Source organism: Falco rusticolus, chromosome 7, assembly GCF_015220075.1.
Source record: "Falco rusticolus isolate bFalRus1 chromosome 7, bFalRus1.pri, whole genome shotgun sequence".
NCBI lineage: Eukaryota > Metazoa > Chordata > Aves > Falconiformes > Falconidae > Falco > Falco rusticolus.
The window spans coordinates 71,438,743-71,461,143 of NC_051193.1; the positions used below are offsets into that span (position 1 = coordinate 71,438,743).

At 44.2% G+C, this 22,401-nt stretch overlaps 1 protein-coding gene across 2 annotated transcripts; it reads left to right on the plus strand.

The window, feature by feature from the left end:
* The first annotated feature begins 6,292 nt into the window (after window positions 1-6,292).
* On the plus strand, window positions 6,293-22,021 carry VPS18 (VPS18 core subunit of CORVET and HOPS complexes). Of its 2 annotated transcripts, none has more exons than XM_037396167.1 (5): window positions 6,293-6,438; window positions 11,542-11,683; window positions 11,873-11,964; window positions 12,692-14,562; window positions 15,296-22,021. In XM_037396167.1, the coding sequence occupies exons 1-5, from the start codon at window positions 6,348-6,350 to the stop codon at window positions 16,022-16,024; spliced, it is 2,925 nt and encodes a 974-aa protein (XP_037252064.1). In that variant the 5' UTR covers window positions 6,293-6,347; the 3' UTR covers window positions 16,025-22,021. The 2 variants fall into 2 exon arrangements, with proteins under 2 accessions (XP_037252064.1, XP_037252065.1); XM_037396168.1 differs by lacking the exon at window positions 6,293-6,438 and adding an exon at window positions 7,192-7,361.
* The last annotated feature ends 380 nt before the right edge of the window (window positions 22,022-22,401 follow it).

The window sequence follows — 22,401 nt, forward strand, 5'->3', positions numbered from 1 at the left end:
ATTATTCACTGTTAGCAAGTGTCACCAGTAGCAGGGCAAGAGATGAAGCCGGCAGCCCTTGCTTCCTACATGCTCTTTACTTAGGAATGGATGTCCCTGAAGACAACACTGTTGCCCCACTCCAAGGATTTAATCCCTTTTTCTCTCACTCCTTTCCTAAAACCTCTTCCTTCTGTGACTATGGTCTTTTTTCCTTGCAGTTTCTGACAGCCATTGGTTGACATACACTTAACTTGTGGATGAGCTTAAGTGATTTTTAATCTCCATATAAACTAAGCGATTAAGCAAACAAACAGGACAGCTCCCACGGGTTCCTTTCTCAGGTCTTGCCTTGCTCCTGACAGCTTACAGAAGAGTTTCACAACACAGCAAGGAGTCAGACATTTTGAATTTGCAAGATTTTTGTAGTTTTGTTTTTGGCAGTGAAAGTCTGTCCCATTCCTAGAGCTGCAGAACCGACAGCCACAGAGAGCCCCAATGCTCGCTGCCTCCCTGCTGTGCTCCTCTGCCAAAATCAGCTCTCTGCCCAAGTGGGAAATACAGGCTGCAATGCTATGTTTGGCATCTCTCCCGGGAATTATAATTAGTACCAATTATGATGGTATTCCTCATGATGTGAATTCCCATCCATCGGGAGTTAAGTGCAGAAGATCAAACTGTTTTCAGGCAGACCAAATATAGATTTCAGGTACTGTTAGCATTCGGCCGTTATTCAGCTGGGCTGTACTACCATATGTAGCTTCTTAAATTAAAGAGAAAAGCTGCTCCATTAGAGTACACAGTGATCTACAGTGGAAATTGATTTATGTATTTAGGCAGTGTGTGACTGTCACCATCGAACAAACTTTATCCATCTGTACAAAGTCCTATTATTAAAAAAGCACAGTTATTTGGAGGAAAACACTTCCTCTTCTGCTCTTTTCTATTAATTATAGCCACCTTTCTCACTGAGCTGTGGCAGAAGAAGTCCACCTATGGACCAAGTTAAAAACAGTAACTAAGCCAATTTGGATGAGGAGGAAACTAGGGCTTGTCCCTTGTGGTGGGGTCAAAGCTATGGATCAGCTCAAACTATTCCATTTAACTTTCCCTCTGAAGTGCAGTGTTACAATATTGGGAAACTGCAATGCTGGGATTTTTTGCAGCCAGTGGTCCTGACTTTCACTGGCTCCTGAGCAATGTTGCACCTCTGACAACATCATGTTCTGCCTCTCTGGCTGATCTAATTTGTATTGTCACAATTATGTGTGGCCACGGACCAATCTGCATGAAGGTCGCAGAGTGGAAGCCACTTTCACTGTCTTTTGCAAAGCCTACCGAACTACTCACGTGTCCTCAGAAAAAGCACTGTGTTGTGGGAGTTGGCAATCCTCAGTTTTAAAAGTAGCAGGGCTCCCTTCTTACCAAGGGGGAGAGAAAAAATTATAGGCCAGTCCTAACATGGTGGTGAGCAAACCTGGCCTTCAGCTTTACCTGCGTTTGTACAAGTGGGCTGCCTATGCCAGTAGACTCCCTTTGCAAATGATGCCCTTAGATTGCATTTCTCAGTCCTCTCACAGTGCTACCTGTGAGAAACACGAAGCAATGAGAAATGGGGGGATGCTGAGAACAGGCAACATTGCCACCACACACCAGGGCAGCTGAGTGGGGGTCTAGATTTGAGAGAGGGGCTAAACTGGAGCGCAGGTGCCAGAGCAAACTGGATCCCGTGATGCCAAGAGATACGCTAAAGAAATCGAGATACAGCCAAAGAAATCGAGATACAGCCGCTGCCCAGCCTGAATAATCGCAGGCGATGAGACAACCAGTGCTGAGTCACCTGGCCTTTTGTCATGCACCTGAGTGTGCATCCTCCCTGGGAAAAATCAAGCATAATTACCACTTAAAAGAAGTGAGACAAAAGGGTGAAGACAAGAGCTGGAGTCTGGTTTTCCCTTGTGGTGTGCCTCGTCTAGTCGTGGCAACCTGCAGGAAATGATATCAAATGCTTCTTGGTATCATTTTCTATCCACCTTGCAGAGGCAGAAATAGCCACAACGCACAAGTCAGTGGAAAATGAGGCTTCGGCTATTCACAGAAAAATGACTACAGCTGAAATTAAAGGAAGAAAGATCCTAGTATCTGCTTTCCCATATACAGCTCCTGATTGATACGAGCTCTGTAGTTTCAGAGTCCACAGCAATAAAAATACTTCATGATTCTGTAGCAGCTAATGGGTATTCCTGGTGTGTACTGGAGATGTGTGATTTTGAAATGCCTTTCAGGTAAACAAAAAAAGGAGAGAAATTATGTTCCCGCTGTCCTGGTCTCTGAACTACTTTATTGCTCCTTGGAAATAAAAGCAATGCCATGGGGGATGCACAGAGATGTTCTAGTTCATCTGTTCACTGCCACTCAAGTTAAACACAGAGGTAAAAAGCCACAACAATTTTATACTATATTTTAAGATTACAGAATAATGAGTTTAAATGAAATGATGGTGCCACTAGCTTAAAAAATGTTTTCTTAAACGTTGCAGAGAAAGGTACACACCTATATTCTCAGCCCCTTTCTCAAAGACAAATTCATCTATCTAACTTCTACAGGAACAACTCCTGTCTCTTGGATGTTCCATAAATAATTTAGAAGTATGTTGCCATCTGCTGGAGAGTTTAGATCTTTTAATAAATCACCTGATAAACGTAAAAAAGTGGGCAAGGTTTATGGCACTCAAAGCCCTTTCTTTAAATCTGGAAAAGAAACAGCAAACTTGAGAGTAACGACAGGTTGGGAGAGAATACTCTGAGATTAATTTAATTATCAATTAGATGTCAATCAATTAGACACTTCATGGGAAGAGAGGAGTTAACACTTTACTGGAATGGGTGAGGGAGTTAGCAAGAGGAAGGTGATAAGGTTCATATCCCCACGTGAAACAGGGAAAGACAGGCAGTTAACACCGAACAGCAAGGGGCTGGGCGGAAGAGGGATTGCTAGGAAAACCATAAAATGCTGTGACACCACTATCTCCGTCGAGGTACCGGTTTCAGTTCTCAGGCTTATCATTTATAGATCTTTCTTGAGGATCAGAACTGAGGGATTAGTCACAGGGTACTGGTGATGGGGAAAAGGTTGGGCATCTTTGTTGGGCATTTCATGGAGCCTGTTGCATTTGGGGAAATACACCTATTTGCCTATGGGTTTTATGCACACAGTGTAATTTTTATGTTGATCACAGTGAAGGAATATTCTACATAGAGTGAAGTGGAGTGATGATCAGTACCATGTCTGTAGTGGAAAACTGTGAGGAAGTCCAGCATTTAATTCAAATTATAACTGGGTCACTAGGTTATCTCAGGGGCAGTTCAAGCCATTGAAATCTGAGCTGCCTTTGTTCTGCCCTTTCCTCTTCCCACAGCCCCATCTTCCTGCACCAACACTTGTACTTAGGTCGTGGATGACACAGTCATCTGCTGCGAGGCAATGAACTGGCTCACTTTGCAGCCATACACACACTAATACTGGCACAATGTGTGGGCTGGGCAGGGGCATCCAGAAATGACAGAGACAGTGTTGTAGAAGCCCACATTTAGACAGGCTTAATCTGGACACAGTATATGTTTGTCTCTGCCATTATCCAGAATCTGTTCCTCAAGGCAGCTGAAGGGATTAGCATGTCATACAGCACCTAGATGTTGATTACTGTGTTCATACCTTGGAGAAAATGTTAATTATTTAAGCCAAAATTACTGTGTGTGACCACAGCCATACAAAAACAAGAGCAGAATTTAGGTTTCCAATCCAAACATATCACCAAAAATCACTCAATTCTTTCCCACAAGTCCCTCTTACAGACTTATACCACTACTATACACAAATGTAATCTTCTGATTCTTCACACATTCCTGGTGAATCAAAGACCTGACAAATATTTTGCCTGCAACCCTTGCTCTCCCCTTCTTTTCAGGATATTAAATCTGTGAATGCAGCACTGGGACATAATTATTGCATGACTTTACATTAAATAAATCACAGCAGATGATAGTGCAGATGGATGGAGCAGGCCTGTGGGCCTGCATTAGCTTTAGGATGATGTTGTGTTTCCAAATAAGGTGAGGATCTGGCTTCCAATTTAACAACACTAAAATCAGACGCAGGTTTCTCACGAGGTATCAGCCCTAACTGGCAATAATGTCTGCCAGAATGAGAGGGAAAATCTCTTCCATTTCTGGACCTGACCAAGGAAAAAAAGATCATGAAGATATGTCCTGATCTAGGGTTTGAATGGAAACAGCCATTAGAGCTGGACACTGAGAAATTTGTGCACAAATTTCAATTTAGCCTGATTTCCAGATGTATTTCAAGATAGTTTATTTCCCCCTTAAAACACCACCTTTCGGTCTTCTACTGCTAAAAATGTGACTAAACAGAGAAGTATAAGGATCATTGTTGAAGGCAACAGAAGGAGACCTAATCTGAAACGAGGGGTCAAACTATGCTCACCCCTGTTACCTAAACATGAGCTGAACCTGCAACCAATGCAAAGAGCTACAGGGATGCTCCAAGAAACTAACTGCCTCCTCTTTTTAAGGAGAAAGGCAAGAACTACCTGGCTTGGTAAATCCTGGATTTGGTACATCTGCATGAAGGCTATGATTTGTGATGATTCTTGCAAAGGAAATCAATGCTCTAAAACGTCCTCTACGCTAAAGGACGGTGTTTGAACAAGAACAAAAGGATTCAGACTAGCCACATTTTATGCTAGACTGGAAATCAGAGCTTGAAGTCATGAGAATAATCAGCATTTGGAACAGGTATAAGCCGGAGCAGTTAAAGGAAAAAATACCCACGCTTTTAGATAGTGCTTGATAGGAATAGAGAAAGGACTATATGATGTGGTGTCTGCAAGAGTGGGAGAATGGATCTGATAGTCCAAGAAGTCCCTTCCTACCTCATTACCCTAAACCTAATGTAATTTCTGTGTACCTCTGGAGAAGCTGAAAGAAAACAGTTGCTGTTTATGATGATCAGGATGATCGGAGAGCAAAGGAATGTGGTTTTGTTGTTTTGGCTCAGAGCTGCCACATAAAGAGGGTAAACAGCAGAAGCTGGGTCTCAGCTCCTGCTAGTGCTTGCAGGCAGGTTGCTGAGTCAGGAAGAGCCAGTTATGCATTCAGCAAAGCAGGCAGAGGTGACCCCACAGAGGCGCACCATGGCAGCCTCCAGGAGCCCAGCTAGTGCGGGGCCTGCATATCAGTATCAGCCTCAGCGCTGGGGAGAAGGCCTGAGGCCAAGCAATGCAGACCAGAGCTCTAGTTTATGGCCATGAGGTGTCCAGTAAAAGGGCAGATGAAAAGGAGATGCAACTCTGTGCAGTGCCAGCCACATGCCACAGCTACTGGTGGGGGCCCCACTGCCACAAGGTGCAAGCTAACCGTGGGAAGACCTCCTCTATCTTGTCATGGATCCCTCTGTGTTGCAAACTGTCCTGTACCCTGTGGGACAACATTTCTCTGTTCCTTCCAGAGACTGTTGTGAAGTTTACATCTAATGTACAGCATATGGTATACATATGTATATGGTATACATAAGACTATACACAGGTACACCTGTATTCATTTTATATATGATGAAACCCAAAAGTGTTGTGTAAGAAATTCTTTTTGTTAACGCCATTGTTACAAATTCTGCTAGTTTAAGCTAGAGCGTAAAGCTGTACTAACTGTTGGCATATCAGAACAGAAGAAAACGCCAGGTTTTTAAGTACTATTTAGTGATAAAGAAGCCGAGTTCAACACACATGGTTTAGAAAGCTGGATAAAGTTGCAGAGGAAATCTAGCACAGTTCAAGGACAGGCTTACGCTGGATCGCCACATGCTGTGCCACAACCAACATTTTAGCAATAAAGCCAAGATTTTACCACTCAGCACAGGAGTTCTTATAGGTGTGCTTAAGAACAGCCAATGCCTGGCTGCAGTCGGAATCACTAGAAAATACAGTGTTTCAGCACTGTCACGACTAACGGATCCCGGCTGGTGCGCTCGCCAGGTGATCTATCACCCCACGGCTGCACACCACAGGATGGCAGCGGGCACCACCGGGACACGCGGAGCCTGCAAGCCTTGCTGTGCCTGCAGCACCCCGAGACCTGGAAGCAAGGCCACGGGCCGGTTACCCACCTCCGAGGCATTATTACGGACACGGGGATCGGGGCCGCGCCTAGCGGCCTGTGGCAGCCCGGCGAGGCGCCGCCATCTTGAAGCGGCAGCAGCGCGCGGCCGGCGGGGGGGGGGGCGCGCAGGTGCCGTGCGCCGCCGTGCGTCACGTGACGCAGGCCAGCCGCGCGCTGCGGCAGGCGCGGGCGGCCATGGCCTCCATCCTGGACGAGTACGAGGACTCGCTGTACCGCTCTGCCGCCGTGCAGCCCAGCCGCGCCAGCGTCGGCATCCCGCACTCCGGTAGGTGCGCGGCGGCCCCGGCCCCGGCCGGCCCCCGGGGCGGCGCTAGCGCTGCGCTCACGGCCAGGCCCCGGCGCGCCGCGTTCCCCTCAGCGCGGGCCGGGCCTGGTGTGTGGGCCGCAGCCCCTCGGCGGGGCCTGGCCCGGCCCCGCTGCCGCCCGCAGCCCCTCGGCGGGGCCGGGCCCGGCCCCGCTGGGGTCCCCCTGCGGAGGGCAGGCTGCACAGCGGCGGCTCCTTAGCTGGGGTGGAGCGGAGGGCGCAGGGCACGTCTGGCCGGGGCGGGTGCTTCCCGGAGAGGGTGTATCGCCCAGCAGCTGCCGTTTGTTTTTTCATCGTTTGCTGTGGGAATTGTTCCCACGCGGGGGACGCTTGATTCCCGGTGGAGCTCGGGGGTGGTGCAGGCCGCTGTAGCAAAGCTAAGGCGCTGGTTCTCTGTGGGAGGGCTGTGTAAGGCCGTAGCCCCTCTGCAGTGAAGTGGTGCGTGGTGGAGAGGTGTGTATGTGAAGTGGCCTGCCTTCGTAGTCACAAACTGTAACAACACCCCAGCACTGCTCAGTTCAGAGCTATCGTAGCTGTCTGAGATCATCTCATCAGCTTGCTTCCCTTCCTCCCCCCCTCCTCTCTGAGGAGCCCAGCTGTTACGGCTGTATGCACAGCTCTGCCTGCTCGGGGTTAGTTTCCTACACGGGGGCTGTTTACCACAGACTATTTTTTACGGTGGTTCCTTTAGGCTGACTACGTGATGGCAAGGTTACTGCTGAAGGAGGTTACCAAGAAGCCAGTCTGTACCACTATTAAACCTGCCTGTCAAGGTCTGGGAAACCTTAGTACACTGTTCTGTTCAAGGAGGTGTACAATCAAAGAAGTGGTGTGATGGCCAGACAGTTGTTTATTTCATGTGAGAGAAAGCAAACAAATGGCAGGTATATTCCATGATAAATTGAAGGTTTAGTAGGTTCAATAACTGTTCCCTATTAGATGTCACCTCACAACATTTTATTGAGTGTGGCAGGGCAATGGAGTTTATTTAAGTAGTATGGTATTGTCATGGTAATACCAGCTGCTATGCAGATCTGGTGTTTTTGAGTTGAAAGTTTGGAAATGTATGGATACATTCTTTCAGATTTTTCCTGATACAGTATTGCACACTGTCAACCTTTGGGGAAACAGGTTGTGAGATTTTTATGTGGTAAGAATTGATGAATTCTGTCATACAGTGTACATTATTGAGTATAAATACACAGACGGAATATCCTGAGTTTAGGTGCTGGAGTAGGTATGTTTCCCATGTTTGTTTTAAGGTGTATAGTTACTTTATTGTGTAATCTTAGATAGAGAGTTAAGTGTCCTGAATAGGTATTGTGCAAAACAGTGTTGGGATGAACAGTGTTACTGAAAATAAATTTTCAAGGACTCAGCTTTTCTTCTTGAGTGCTGCAACACTGTCTCCAGTCATGGCTGTCTGATGGTTGAGAAATCTGCCAGCTTGCTGACAATTGATATTGGCAAAGGGAGTTTGGGAAACTGCTTAATTGCAAAAGCACAGCCTAATCAGGATTTTAATTATTCTTAAATCAGACCAGGCTGGTAATTTTGAACAAAACTTGGGCTGGTAGGAGTTGTGAGCCATCTGAGGTTCAAGCAACGTGATGTTAGAAAAAGGTGCAGGTAAATAGTTAACGTCCTGAACAGTCCTTAAGGTTAGGTTGGAAAATTTGGAAGATGTTAAAACTTCCTCTGTTTCAGTTAGTTGTTGCCTATGCTTGTTGAACTGCAGGTACTGTTTCTCAGAGTTGTAGGTAACCATGCAGTGACTCTGTTGCCAACCTGAAGCACTGCTGCATTGTAAACTTAAAGTACTGCAGTTCCAGCATGAGAAGACCTACCTTGGCCCACTGGACTTGACTGGTGTTGGTGAGCTTAGGTCTTTAAACAGATTAAAAGCTCTAGGGAAAAATGCAGATTTGCCCAGAAGTCAGGGTGGGAAGTGCTGCAGTAGAATCTCCCTGAACAAAAGAGGGAAGTTGGAGTCAAGATGGAGGGGACTGTTTGAAAGGAAAAGAGACTTCTCCTTGTCTAGAGAACTGTAAGTTAAAGAAGTTCATCCTTCTCCTGTTATGGATGCTAATTAAAATCCTCATGTTAGTGGTGATGATTCTACAGTTTTTATAATTGTAATGGATACAGTCCTAAAGAGTTCAGAATGCTGGAATCCAATCCACTGGCTTGAGCTGTGACTGATTTAAAAAAAAACCCAAAACACAAAACCCCTCACCCCTGACTCTTAAGTACCTAGCTGTCTATAGGTGCTAGGTGTTCCCTTTCCTTCCTGTGTCTGGGTTCTCTTGCTATCTCAGTCAGCCTTGTTTTGGCTGGTGGCAATCTGAAAAAAATTCTGTATTGCCTGAATGAATGTGACTTGGTGATCCATTGGTATGTGGGTTTTCCCCATTAGAGTAATCCTTCCTTTTTATATATTAAAATATGTATTTTTGGGTTAGCTGCGACATCGTGTGAATCTACAGCTTGGGAGCTTTTTCTGCATGTTTCGGTCTGCAGTTCATACCAGCAAATTTAAACTGTGGCGTTGCAGCTCCCTAATCTGAAATGAAGAGCGTCTGTTTTGCGTAAGTGGGTAATGTTTTAAATGTGGATCAATGTGTGAGGAAAAAAACATATGTGCTGAGCAAAATGCTGCCTACTCAGATTGTGGTTGCTTTGTCTGTTCCTGCATGTGCATCTTTCCTCTAAAATAAGAATCCTTTAAAGATCCTGCGGCTGGTCTAGTGGTGAGGCAGAGGCAAGGAGGAGGCATTGGTGGAATAGGCAATTAAAGGATTCCTAGTGTTAGCAGGCTGCATTCCACTGCTGCACTGGCTTTTTCAGCAGCAGCAGGGCTGAAATTAGGAGTTTTTCAGGATCGTTTGGGGGACATTATAGGTATTGAACGTGATTCAAAGTGGTGCTGTCAGTCCCGTTCTAGAGAGTGTCAGGCCTATGCTGTTTAGGATGGAAGCAGTCTGTTTCCTCTGAGATACAATCCCAGGTTTCTGTTTTCTTTAAGATTACATATTCCTAGTTAGCTACTTTTGCCATGAATGGCCTTAACTTGCTATAGCTCTTTTTGGTTTTAACCTTCCTGTCCAGGCTAATTGCTGCATGGATCTGCTTGCTTTAGAAATCCCTCACATGCACATGGAGCGAAGCAGATGGATTAACTTGGCAATGGGTCAATCTGTCTTATTTTCTAGCTTGGGGTAGTATGGTCAGACTGAGGTTCTCTGCTGTTTTCTTTGTCAGAGAGTTATGTAAGACTATTTGCGTATGGGAAACTCCGTCACTGGGAAAACTTGTCTCATGGGAGAGATATGGATGAAACTTTGTGATAAGATCTGTTTGTGGATGCACATATGTTCCATGATTTTGCTAATGAGTATCATCACTTGGTTTTGGCTTGATATGAATGCCTTCTTATTTTGCACTTCATTGGCTTGTCTGAGCTCTTCTGTAGCTGTTTCCTTGTAGGAAGATCATAAAGAGTGCTGGCCTCATTTAGGAACAGAATGGCATGGTCTCTGCAAGTCCTGTGGTTTTGGGTGCAGAGGTTTACCCATCTTCAGTGAAAACTAAATCTCCCGTGCTGTTTCTCTGTGCTGCCACATGATGTCAGAGGTTCACCTGTCTTAAAAGTTGTTTGTTGACTGCTTGCCTGTGGCAGGGCTTTTGCCTTTGTTGTACCCAAAGGAATGAGTTTGAACTCCATCTTGTCCTTTGCCCATCTGCACTGAAGATCGTGAGAGGTTTTTAAAGCAATAGATTTCTAAGTTTTATTTATTTATTAACATATTTCTCTAGAAGTGTGTCACTTTCCTCAAGTCAGACCTTACTTCTCCATTCTCTGCCTTTCCCACCTAGATATCTTTCATAAGTAATCCCTCAACATGCCTTCCTATGTATGCCATATTTCCCAAGCTGGTTGGGACTAAACTGACTAGCTGACTTAGAAAGTTAGCCCATGTAACTAGTTGTGATTGTACACGGTCCCATTTTCAGTTTATGATTTGTCAGGTTTGCTTGGTTGGGCTTAAAATGCAACGTGTGTCCCATAAGGTGGCCGTGTCTTGTCATACTTCAACCCTTAACTCTAACCTTAACTTGCCTGAATCCTAACCAATGCCCAGTTATGTTTTTTGAGAAGATCTGATGATCAGGTTAGTCTGGCTTTCTCTTGGGATTTGCCACGAAACAGTAAACCAGTCTGAATGGATTTTGGCTCAGGAAGCAATTTATGTCAAGACTGGAGCATTGCTTCAGCAATCACCAGGTCTTGGTTATTGTGTTGGCTCTAATAAGTAGTTCGCATGCCTTCCAGCAACAACTGGAAAGTTGCAATTAGGATAGTGTTATGGTTGGTAAAACAGCGTTATGGTAAAAGCAGCATTGTGACCTCCAGCTGTGTTCCCGGAGCAAATAATCCAGCAAGCCTCTCTCTCTGATGAAGTCTGCTATGTGGTTACAAAAATCCCAACATGGCTTTCAAAATAGCTTTAGCTTGTGAGTGATGGATGTTAAGTATGGTAGCTCATTCAATTCCAACATGGAATAAGAGAGAAATGTGTTTCAATTAACATCACAGTGGTCTCTTGGGTAGCTTGTATGGGGAGTGTCACGCTAGAGCCCTCTTTGTGTCTTGTGTAATACCAGCCAGTCTTTCCTGTCTTGAACAAATAAACTGTCACCCAGGGAAAACAAATTATTTTGTGCTTCTGCTATTTATTTTCAGCTTTTTATGCAGTTTATGTGACAGTTTTGTGGCTTCCCCTGGAATTCTGTATGCTTTCAAATCAATGAATTAATGCTTGTGATGTTTGCGGTTCTGTGACAAGACGGTAAAGCGTATTATGACTTTTCTTTCCTGTTATACACACCTACGTGAGTGCTGCTGTCTGTGTTCGTGCTCCATGGAGTGCACCCCTTTTTCAATAAAACTCAGAGCACGTGATGATCCCTCTAGTCTTTCAGGTTAGATTTTGATGTAGTGCGGGGTGGTTGTTGTCGGAGTTTGTCTTGTTTTGTTTTTAAGTGTTCGTGTTCTCTCTCCAGGATATGTAAATGCACGACTGGAGAAGGAAACGCCGATATTTAACAAGCAAAGGATTGATTTTGCTCCTCCAGAGAAAATCAACAGCTTAGTGGTCTCCTCTAACCAGCTCTGCATGAGCCTTGGCAAAGACACCCTTCTCAGGTAATGCTGCCCCAGACATGAAGTTACTCCTTGTTTTCCTCTACTTCCCCGCCCCCCCCCCCCCCTTAAATTGTTAGAGAACTTATTACAAACCAGATAAGAGGCCATGGACCCAATACGGAAAACAGTAAGCAATTACGCCTACGTGAACTTTTCTTGGAACCACGCTTTCATGGTTTTTCTTTGCAGGATTGATCTTGGGAAGCCTGATGAACCTAATCAGGTAGAGCTGGGACGCAAAGATGAAGCCAAAGTCTACAAGATGTTTTTGGACCACACAGGTGAGGCAACGGACTATGTATATTTACAGACGGTGGTTGGCAGCAGATGCAATTGAATGTACCTAACTAGCAGTAGTGAAGGGGTTCTGTTTCTGTTCTGTAAACAAGGAGAACAGGTGGTTCTTCTGTGGGCAGGACTCCATTGCCCAGGGCCCCTGCCTACTGATTTGCCGAAAAACACTGGCTTGTTGTGTGTATGTTGTTGCTTTTGAACTCTCTAAAATGAACACAAGTAATTAGGCTGTTCTGAGCAAGGCTGCTAAAACCAACAAAAGGAAATCTTTGCAGTCACCCTGTGCTGTATGTGTTTATAAAAGACTTTTTAAAAAGGACTGTAAAACATCTGCAGCTCACTGTAGACTTGATTAATTTTTAAAAAACAAAACAAGAGTTTGGAAAGAGATGCTTATATCTGTCACCAACTGCGAAGGACAGGAGAGAACTCTGGGAACTGTTTGTCCTTAGACTGCTTATTGAAATGGAAGAATACCTTTGCACTGAAGCATCCGGGACTAGTAATCTAAATTTGCAACATATGGACTACTGTTCTGATCCAGCATGGAGATCCCCTGCATTCCTATGAATGCTCGGGAAAGTCTTGCATTAAGTATGTTGATATTGGAGCTTATCAAACGTGAGAATTAAAAGCCTCAGGAATTTGGCTTGTGTAGGCACAGTCATAATTTGTTCTCTCCTTCTCCTTCCCATACCCCTCTCCTGTTGGCAGGCTCTCATCTCCTGATTGCCCTGAACACCAGTGAATGCCTTTACCTGAACAGAAGTGTTCAGAAAGTACGAGCACTCTCCCGCTGGAAAGGTCACTTGATTGAAAGTGTGGGCTGGAATAAATTTCTTGGTTCGGAGACCAACACTGGGCCTATCCTGGTGGGGACAGCCCAGGGGCAGATCTATGAGGCTGAAATCTCTGTCAGCGAGGGAAGCCTCTTCAGCACTAATCCTGACCAGTACTTCCGACAGGTCTACACTCTGGAGGAGGAGTCAGGACCTGCCCCAGTCTGCTGCTTGGAGATTGAAAGAGGGATAGAAGGGAAATTTTTTATTATAGCCACCACTCGAAAGAGACTCTTCCAGTTTGTTGGCAAAGTGCCTGAAGGGACAGAACAGCAAGGCTTCAGCTCCATATTTGCTATGCATGCTGACCATTTGCCCAGCTTCCGGGAATTCCCAGCCAACCTAGGTTTCAGTGAGATAGCCTTTTACACCCCAAAACTGCGCTCCAACCCACGCTCCTTTGCCTGGATGATGGGAAATGGTGTTTTATATGGTACATTGGATTATAGCCGTCCTGACTCAATTTTGAGTGATGAACGGGTCTGGGTTTATCCTTCTGATATTGACATAGCTGTGAACAAGCCAATATCCATTGTACTTACCCAGTTCCACTTCCTGTTGCTGCTACCTGATCGGGTGAAAGCTGTATGCACTCTGAACGGGCAGGTTGTTTTTCAAGATCTGTTCCTAGAGAAGTTTGGCTTGTTGACGCGCATGATCAAAGATCCCACAGTCCAGCAGATATGGATCCACACTGAGAAAGTAGTGTTCCGCTACCATGTCCAGCGGGAATCTAGAGACGTATGGAAGATGTATATGAATATGAACAAGTTTGATTTAGCCAAAGAGTATTGCAAAGACCGTCCGGAGTGCCTAGATATCGTGCTGGCAAAAGAGGCAGAGCACTGCTTCCAGAACAAGAGGTATATAGACAGTGCCAAATGTTACGCACTGACGCAGAACTACTTTGAGGAGATTGCCCTGAAGTTCATTGAAGCCAAGCAAGAAGAGGCCCTGATGGAGTTTCTGATTAAGAAGCTAAGTAACCTAAAGCCATCTGAGAAGACACAGACCACTCTGCTGACCACGTGGTTAACAGAGCTGTACCTGAACTGGCTAGGTATATTGGAAGGAGATCCCTCACAGCGAAATCTCTATTTGGATACTCGGGAGAAGTTTCGCACTTTCCTGAGCAGTCCTAAAAACAAGGACTGTCTATTTAATAACCGAGCATCTATTTATGAGCTGTTGGCTAGCCATGGGGACACCGAGCACATGGTCTACTTTGCAGTCATCATGCAGGACTATGAGCGTGTAGTAGCTCACCACTGCCAGCATGACGAGTATGATGAGGCCCTAAATGTGCTGTCCAGGCACAGAGACGAGAAGCTGTTCTACAAGTTCTCTCCAGTCCTTATCCAGCATATTCCCAAGAAGGTAGTTGATGCTTGGATTTCTATGGGCTCTAGACTGGATGCCCGGAACCTCATTCCAGCCCTTGTTAACTATAGCCAGAGTGCCAGCACCCAGCAGATCAATGAAGCCATTAGATACATGGAGTTCTGTGTCTATCAGTTGGAGGAAACCCAGCAAGCCATTCACAACTACTTGTTGTCTCTTTATGCTTTGTGTCGGCCGGACTCGCTGTTGTCATACCTGGAGCAAGCAGGAACCAACCCGAATAGGATCCACTATGACCTGAAGTATGCGTTGCGCCTGTGCGCAGAGCATGGGCACCACCACGCGTGTGTCCACATTTACAAAGTGATGGAATTATACGAGGAGGCTGTAGATCTTGCCTTACAGGTGTGTATGTGTCTGTGCATGCATGCTATGATATATAGGAATGTAGCTTGTTCAAGTTATCTTAAACAGCTGAGCGCTGAGAGGAACTGGACAGACTCATCTGTGTAGGAGCTGTGCAGCTAAGTCTAGGAAGAAAAAACTGTCTCTGTTAACGTACTCCTGTGCTTTCACAGTTGTTTTAAGTAGACAGCTAGCCCTGACAAGCCGTAAGTGAGGTTAGGAGCATGGGAAGTATGAGGGGGAGTACTGTCTGTCTTAAGCTTAGTCTATAACATAAAATACCTTTAACGTATCTGCATTTGTGCAAGATTTCTGTAGCTATTGTTCAGGATTCTAATTACTTCCTATTCCTAGCTGTGATAATTATCACAGAAGAATGCCTTTGTCAGCTTTGTTTGACCTTCAGGGAGATGTTGGATTTTTTTCTGTTGGCATTTTTGTGTCTTTGCTGAAATGTGTGGCCAGCAAAGATACTGTAACATGGCTTTGCCTTTATTGTAGTGTTGGGCTTTGTGTTCTCTGCTGGACAGCAAGCAGATCTTCAGGGATATACTGGTGGAGGGGTGTTAGACATGTAAACAGGGAATAGGCCAGTAGTGCAGCCCTAGGCAATAAGATAGCAGTAGAAGTTTTCTATTAATACCTCTTATAATGGACAGCAAGCTTTGAAGTTGAATGGCAGATAAACAAAGAAAGAAACTTACTTCTGTTTCCTTATCTGTCCAACTTCTAGGTGGATGTTGATCTTGCAAAGTCCTGTGCAGATCTCCCTGAGGATGATGAGGAACTCCGGAAGAAGCTCTGGTTGAAGATTGCTCGCCACGTTGTTCAGGAAGAGAAGGATGTCAAGAAGGCAATGGCCTGCCTTTCCAGCTGTGCCCTACTGAAGATTGAAGATGTCCTGCCGTTCTTCCCAGACTTTGTCACTATTGACCATTTCAAGGAGGCAATCTGTAACTCCCTAGAGGACTACAACAAGCACATTGAGGAATTGAAAAGGGAGATGGAGGAAGCCACACAGAGTGCCAAAAGAATCAGAGAGGACATCCAGGAAATGAGAAATAAGTATGGCTCTGTGGAGCCTCAGGAAAAATGTGCTGCTTGTGACTTTCCACTTCTAAACCGCCCTTTTTACCTTTTCCTGTGTGGTCACATGTTTCACTATGACTGTCTCCTCCAGGCCGTTTTCCCAAACCTTCCTGCCTATAAGCAGGCAAAACTTGAAGATCTTCAGAAGAAGTTGGCAGCTACCAGTCAGCCTTCCAAGAGCCACCATCGTCCCAAGGATGCAGATACCATTAGCTTGGGGAAGGGGCAGCAGAGCCGGGAACAGATCAAAGCTGACATTGATGATATTGTGGCAGCCGAGTGTGTGTACTGTGGTGAGCTGATGATCCGGTCCATTGATAAGCCTTTTATTGATCCCCAAAAGTATGAAGAGGAGATGCAAAGCTGGCTGTAGGTTTCCAATCTGCAGCTGTCAATGCACCAGAGCATTTTTTTGTTCACAACTTGTAAAGCTTCTGTAGTGGCAATCTAACGCCCGGAAGCAAGAATACAGTGACTTCTGTGGAACTCTAAGGAAAGAGTAATGGGGTCTTGTTATCGGGATTACAGTGAACTAGTCTGGAAAAATGGGGAGGTATAGCTATGGCTGTCTAAGAACTTGAACAATAATAGTTAAGAGCTAACCTACTGGAATATATTTAGCAGATGTTTGCTGCGTGCGATTCTTCTGAGGTTCTTAGTGTGAAGCTAATGGAGTGCCTTGTTGTCCAGAAGGAATTGGGAACAGCCTTGTGATTTGTCTTTCCTGTTGTGTGGTATTTGTTTTGGTGAAGACAAGCTTAAAGGGAAAGGTAGTGAAGAACACTACTTAGCGTAGTCTTTGTTCATCACTTTCAGAGCTAGAATTGCCTGTTTCCTTTTTGCTGAGAGTCTATAACCACATACATGGAAAGACTGTGGAAGGACAAATGCTCTTGCATATATATTTTGTAAACATCGTGTTACACAAATACATGTTTATACACAATGTAATATAGGAATGTGTACAAAATCTCAAGCAGGAGTGTCTCATAATACACTTCAGTCATTTGTCTGCAATTCAAGGTGTATAATTCTCTCTCCCATGAGCTTTGTGGACAAGACCGTACATTTGAATTTTCTCTAGGTACTGTTTCTAGCAATACTTCCTAGCCTGTTCGCCTCTTCCTCCCTCTCTCCATCCTGTTTCTACTATGAGTGGTTTTGTATAGTGGGTCTTGGTTTTGTCTTCACCTCAAACCAGAATTGACATATACAGTAGTAAGGTTTCAAGTGATGCTCTGCAAGCAGGAGCACAGCCTCTGTATTGTCTTGCTGTGGTCCTCTTCAAGCTGCACTTGAGCACTTGCCTAGAGATCCAGTCATAGGTTTCCCTCAAGTGTGGGCTACAGAAAAGGTCTGTTGGTGTGAAATCTGGTTTGCCATTTGAAGTCAGTACCTTGTTGTGGGGCAGCTTTTTGCCTTCCTGGCAGTATTTGATAACTTTCTGGAGGTGGCTGCCAGTCAATGCTTCTGCCTTTTTCTGACTTGAAAAAGTCTTCCCAGAAGGTAGCGATCACTACATTGTAGGTGAGAAGAAAAAAATTTTCTTCAGTGATTTAGCAAGGATTCCTTGTTTTATTTTTGATGGAACTGAAATTTTAATGAAGTTCTGCTCTGTAGGGCTGAATCACAAAGGTAGTAATTGGCAGAAGAATGGAATGATCTGAATGAAGAATGATGATTCTTGTATTTAAGGCAATAGAAAATACCGTCTTCTGGAAAGCCTCTTCAGTTCTTTCACATGAATGTTTCACATTGTGTGAATGTTTCACATGCTTGTCTTGAATACCTCTCTCAGTCTGCTAGTCACCCTCTTTGTAGGGCTGTAGAAATGGCTCTTCACGTCGTTGAAAGGCAATATAAATTGGATTCCTCTAAGAGCTGACCTGAGAATTTTGGAAACTTTTTATTGCTCCAGAAGAACATCCATGCTTTTGTTTGGAGTTTCAGTCTGGAATGAACTTGACCTGTGTAAAGTGACATCAGTAATAAAAACCAGTGGACAGTAGGAAGGTCTGAGGTCTTGAAATCCTCTTTTCATAGTTGGAGCCATGGGATAGGCAGTCTCATTACCACCTGGTAGTGTTATTGGCTTATCAGAAGCCACAGTTTCAGTGGTTCGGAAACCCCACATGCAATAGTTTTCTGTGGTTCAGGATAGCCTTTTGCTTTGAATAAGTCAATGGGTCTGCCAGAAGAATTTGTGGTTGAAAACCAAATGTGATGTCTCTCAAACTTCCATTAAAGCTGTTATAACTGGCCTCTCCTGGGTCATCATCTTTTCGTGTAAGCGGTGTGGTATTTAAGGTTGTATATGACATTATAAAGCAACAGTAGGCCCCTACCCAGACCAGTTTTCAGTCAAAGGCAAGCGGCTGTTTTTCTGTCCTTTAGCAGAAACATGAGTAGCAGCTCATTTTGATGCAGCGAGTAATTTGCAGGATGCTTTCCTGGTATATTAGAAATACTGTTTGTGCTACGGAACAGTCACATTGCTAAATGTTTCAGTTGTGCTTGAGGATTAGCAATATTACTTGCTTATGGAGATCTGCTCATCCATAATACTAGAAGCAGCATGTGTCTGTGGGAACTGAGGCATAGCCAGTAAATAAAACCCCTTAAGTCTTTGCCTGAGATGGAGTGATAGGAGGAGGCACCTCAGGAACCTACCGATTACAATCTTAGGTATTAATATGTCTCTGTTAACAAAACTAGAGCTAGTTTGTTGGTTTTTTTTTAATTATTAGTATGCAGTATTCTCTGAGGGCTGTAGGCTTGCATGCCAGGTACTTAACACCACAGATCTCGTGCTTCCTAACCATTGTTAGCTGAAAAATCTTTTAGGTCATTTGCTGTCAAGGCTGTGGTGAGTGTTAATGCCTGCAAAGACTCCAGCTGTGATTAAATGAAATGACTTGTGCTAGAAGTACAGGAAGCTATGTAAAGGTATCTTCTGAAGTTTCCTTATGGTGTCACATTCTTCATACATTTCAATAACAATTTTGCAATATCACTCAGTGAAAAAGGTGAGAGGGGTTTTTTTGAGGGTGGTAAAGGGAAGTGAACTGCTTACTGTTCTCCCATAAATCTAATCTGCAAGAACTTTTCCTCTTTGTTTTCAGAATAGCATTTTTATCTTTTTTCCTTGTAATTTCAGCACAGTTACATTTAGAAATCACAATCCTTCGCATGGTGTTCTATCTGTGAATGAACTGTACCAGCTGTTACAAATGGTGTGGCCTTGGGTCATGTCCTTGACTGTGTGAATAGCCCCTACCTTTTAGTTTAATGCAGCTGGAGAACAGCATAACCAGAAGGGTGGGTGGGAACCCCAGCTCTACGTAACCAAACAAATATCTGTAGCGAGATTTACACTGAAGAAATTCAGTTACGCAGGCAAGGCACAGGATTGGGGAAATGCTGTGAGCTGGGGGGGGCACCGGTGATGTGTGTTACGGAAGAGTTTGTAGAGAATTTCGGATGCACTTGCTGTTGTTCTGTGCAGTTGGAAGCAGCTAGCTGAAACATTGAAAGCTGAGTGTGTAGTTTCCTTTCTAAAAATAAATGACTGGCCTGGAAATTTAGGAAGGCAAATTCTTAACATGCCACTAGATGTCATTGCAGTCCATTTAAATACTGAGGTTTGCTACAGGGAAGCTAAAGGTGGCGTGTAGCAGAACAGAGAATGGTACAAAACAGTGAGGAACTGAAGCAGGTTCTCGGTGCCTTTGGGGGTGATGGTGGGAAAGGTGGAGATAGTAAGGTAGCTATCAGAGGCAAAGATGCGAAAAAAATTGTCTCTAACTAAAAGGCAAATTCAGTTTGCAGATCACTGTTTTTCAGGTTTTGTGTATCAAAAGCTGGATTTACTCTGTTAACAAATGAGTATCAGTCCTCTTTTGTTTAATTGCCTTCTAGTGTAAGTTTCTACAGACCTAGCTGATGTAGTAGACTGTAGGGGGATTGTTCCTGCGCTTGGATTTGCAATATCTGGTGGCCTTGGGTCTGGCCATTTTTGCTTGCTTCCTCTTCACCCTATCCTGGCAGCAGAGATGGTAAAGTGACTGTGAGCCAGCTCCTTAGCTGCCTTAGTTCACATCTAGTGTGTTTTGTTAAAAGCACAAACAAAGCTGGGTTTGTAATATGATAGGGGACACTGACCTGAACAGAGAAGTTAGTGTGTTTGCTTTTGCCTCTGAGCTGAAATTTGAGGTTTGAAATACACAAGACTTGTGGAATTTTAGAGGTTTTAATTATCATTTTTATTCAGAGGGATTAAGTCTCTTTCTCCAAAATAGATGGTGTAACGTGATTCACTGTAGTATGTGTAGTGTTTATGGGAGAATATAATGGCATCTTTAAAACAGAGAGGCTGGCTAGGATCTCCTGTCCTTTTTGTACATGGAGGAAGGGATGCTCCAGAAAGCAGAGGGGATGGTGGTTTCTGTAACATGACTTGGCTGCACTTCTTGTTTCTGACTTCTTCCAGTGGAACTGCGCTATTGGTGGATGTGTACTTTTCACGCTGCGGTCCTGAAGAAGCAGCAGGTCATTTCCTTTGGAATAGGCATTTTGGTAAAATTGAAGAGCTTAAAGCTCTAGAGTGGAACATTACAGGCGTGCCTGAAATTTGCAGTGGGTTGTGTATGAGTTCAGCTCCTAAACTATCTGCTGTCTGTGATCGTCCCCAGTCCAGGCTTTACACCTTATGAGCCCTCTGGGATTTGAGCTTATCCCTTAATCCCTTGCTGTGATTATGGAGACTACTGATATTTTCCCCTCAACTCAGTGTTTGTGTTTTTTCACTCCCAGATCTCATGGAAAGACATCAGACTCCTTATTTGAGGTACAAGCTTTAAAGCAGCCTGGCCTGCAGCTGTTTGCAGGTTGAAGGAGGGGGAGAAGATTAAACAAACTTGTTAGATCTACCTGTTGAAACTGGTTGGGATGGAGAGAAAAAGGGGCTTAGGCATTTCCTCTCTGTAACAGCCAACTTGTTGGAGTAGGACTGTTTACTTAGGAACAAGGAAGCTACGGGAGAACTCTAAGGTTACAAGTGCAGCTACACAACTGATCCAACAGACTCTGTCATTGTGGGGCAGCTCAGCAGAGAACAGTTTCCAACTTGCAGCAAGTCAATATTGGGTTCAGACTTGCTGTCATGCTTTCACAGCCCCTAGGATGATGGTTGTAGAGCTGTTTTAATTCAGCATTTGAGCTGCAGAGCTTGATTGGTATGGGAATAAGCACAGCTGATGTATCTGTACAACATCAGGCTGTCTCACTGCAGGAGATTTCCATCACATGCTTCCAAACATCACATAAATACCCTTGTTTTACAAAGGGGCATACGAGCTGTGCCTGATATGGGTCAGGCAGTAGTTTTGGCATTTCCCTGCTTGCAGGGTTTCATATATTCTTGCTATGCTGCTGCATTGGCTGTAGGCTAGGTTGTCTTCAGGAGAGGATTTAAGCTATAGTTTGTTTGCTTCATGTGTAACAGAATACTACTGGTAGAGGTTTTTTCAGTAGAAGTGTTCAGGAGGAGATGAACCATAACCTACCCCTCGTTTCATGCTCCATATTGAATAGCTCATTGTAGGTGGTGGCCTGTATGGAAAGGATTGAACAACTGGTTTGGTATCCAAAAGCAAGTATTCTCCACTTTGTGCAATTAAAATTAAAGTGCTGGTCACTTGGCATGGGACATGATCTGTGGAACACAGCCTGAACTTGGAGGCTGCTGGACTCTGCTTAAGCAGACATTTGTGTTTCCCAATTAGTTATTCAACATTCCTTTTTTTATCTCTTTGCGTGTACATACTGAATAGATTTTCTAAGAAATAAACGATTACTGTGGAACTGGGTTCATAAGAACGTTGTTCCTAATCTATAGATTCTCTTCTATTTTCCCACATCTATTAAAAACAAGGTGCATAGTGTGGTTTTCTCTCAAGAGTAGATCTGGCATTGCTTTGATCTTAATGTTTCAACTCTGTTCCTCTTTTCACACATGATGTTGTGTATATTGGGCCAGTGCCTTTGATGAATTAGGAATGTCACAGGCAAAGGCGAACACGAAGACTGCTTTATTATTTTTTTAGGACTTTTTCTTTACAGACTCTACATCAATATTTTTAGCAACTACCCTGGCTGGTTTTGATGGCTGCTGCATGTCTTTCACCATGTGAACAAGATACTTAATCTCTGGTAAGAGCCTGTGAAGGTAAGGGAAGTAAAAAATTGTTAGTCTTTGGTTAACATGGTTCTAGCACAATAACTGTTGTCCAATTTTTCTCATAGTAGCTACCAAGATAACATTGATATGGATAGCTGATCTAAATAAAATGATGTTCCTTGTGTAGCTGAACTGTATGTTGCCATTCTTGATAACGGGGCCATAAATTTAGATCAGCTCGTGCTATGTGAAGGAACTGAGCAGAATGTTGCTGGGTGAAGAGGAGACTGAGTTGAGATGTCCCAATCCTTTGTTTAATACTTGCCTGTGTGACACAGCATGACTGTCTCAGAGTGACATCTGCATTTGTGTTACAGTGGTACATTCTGCTGAGCAGCCTTTTTGGGAGAAAAGCACTTCCTTATGTGCTGCAGTCTGTTTCAAACACTTGCCTGCTTGCCCAGTTAATGAGATTGGAATAACTAGGACCATGGCATCTTTCTGCTATGTTCTTCTGAAAGGTTGCCTATGGTAGTCCATAGTATGTGCTTCAAAAACCTGCAGTGGCAGGG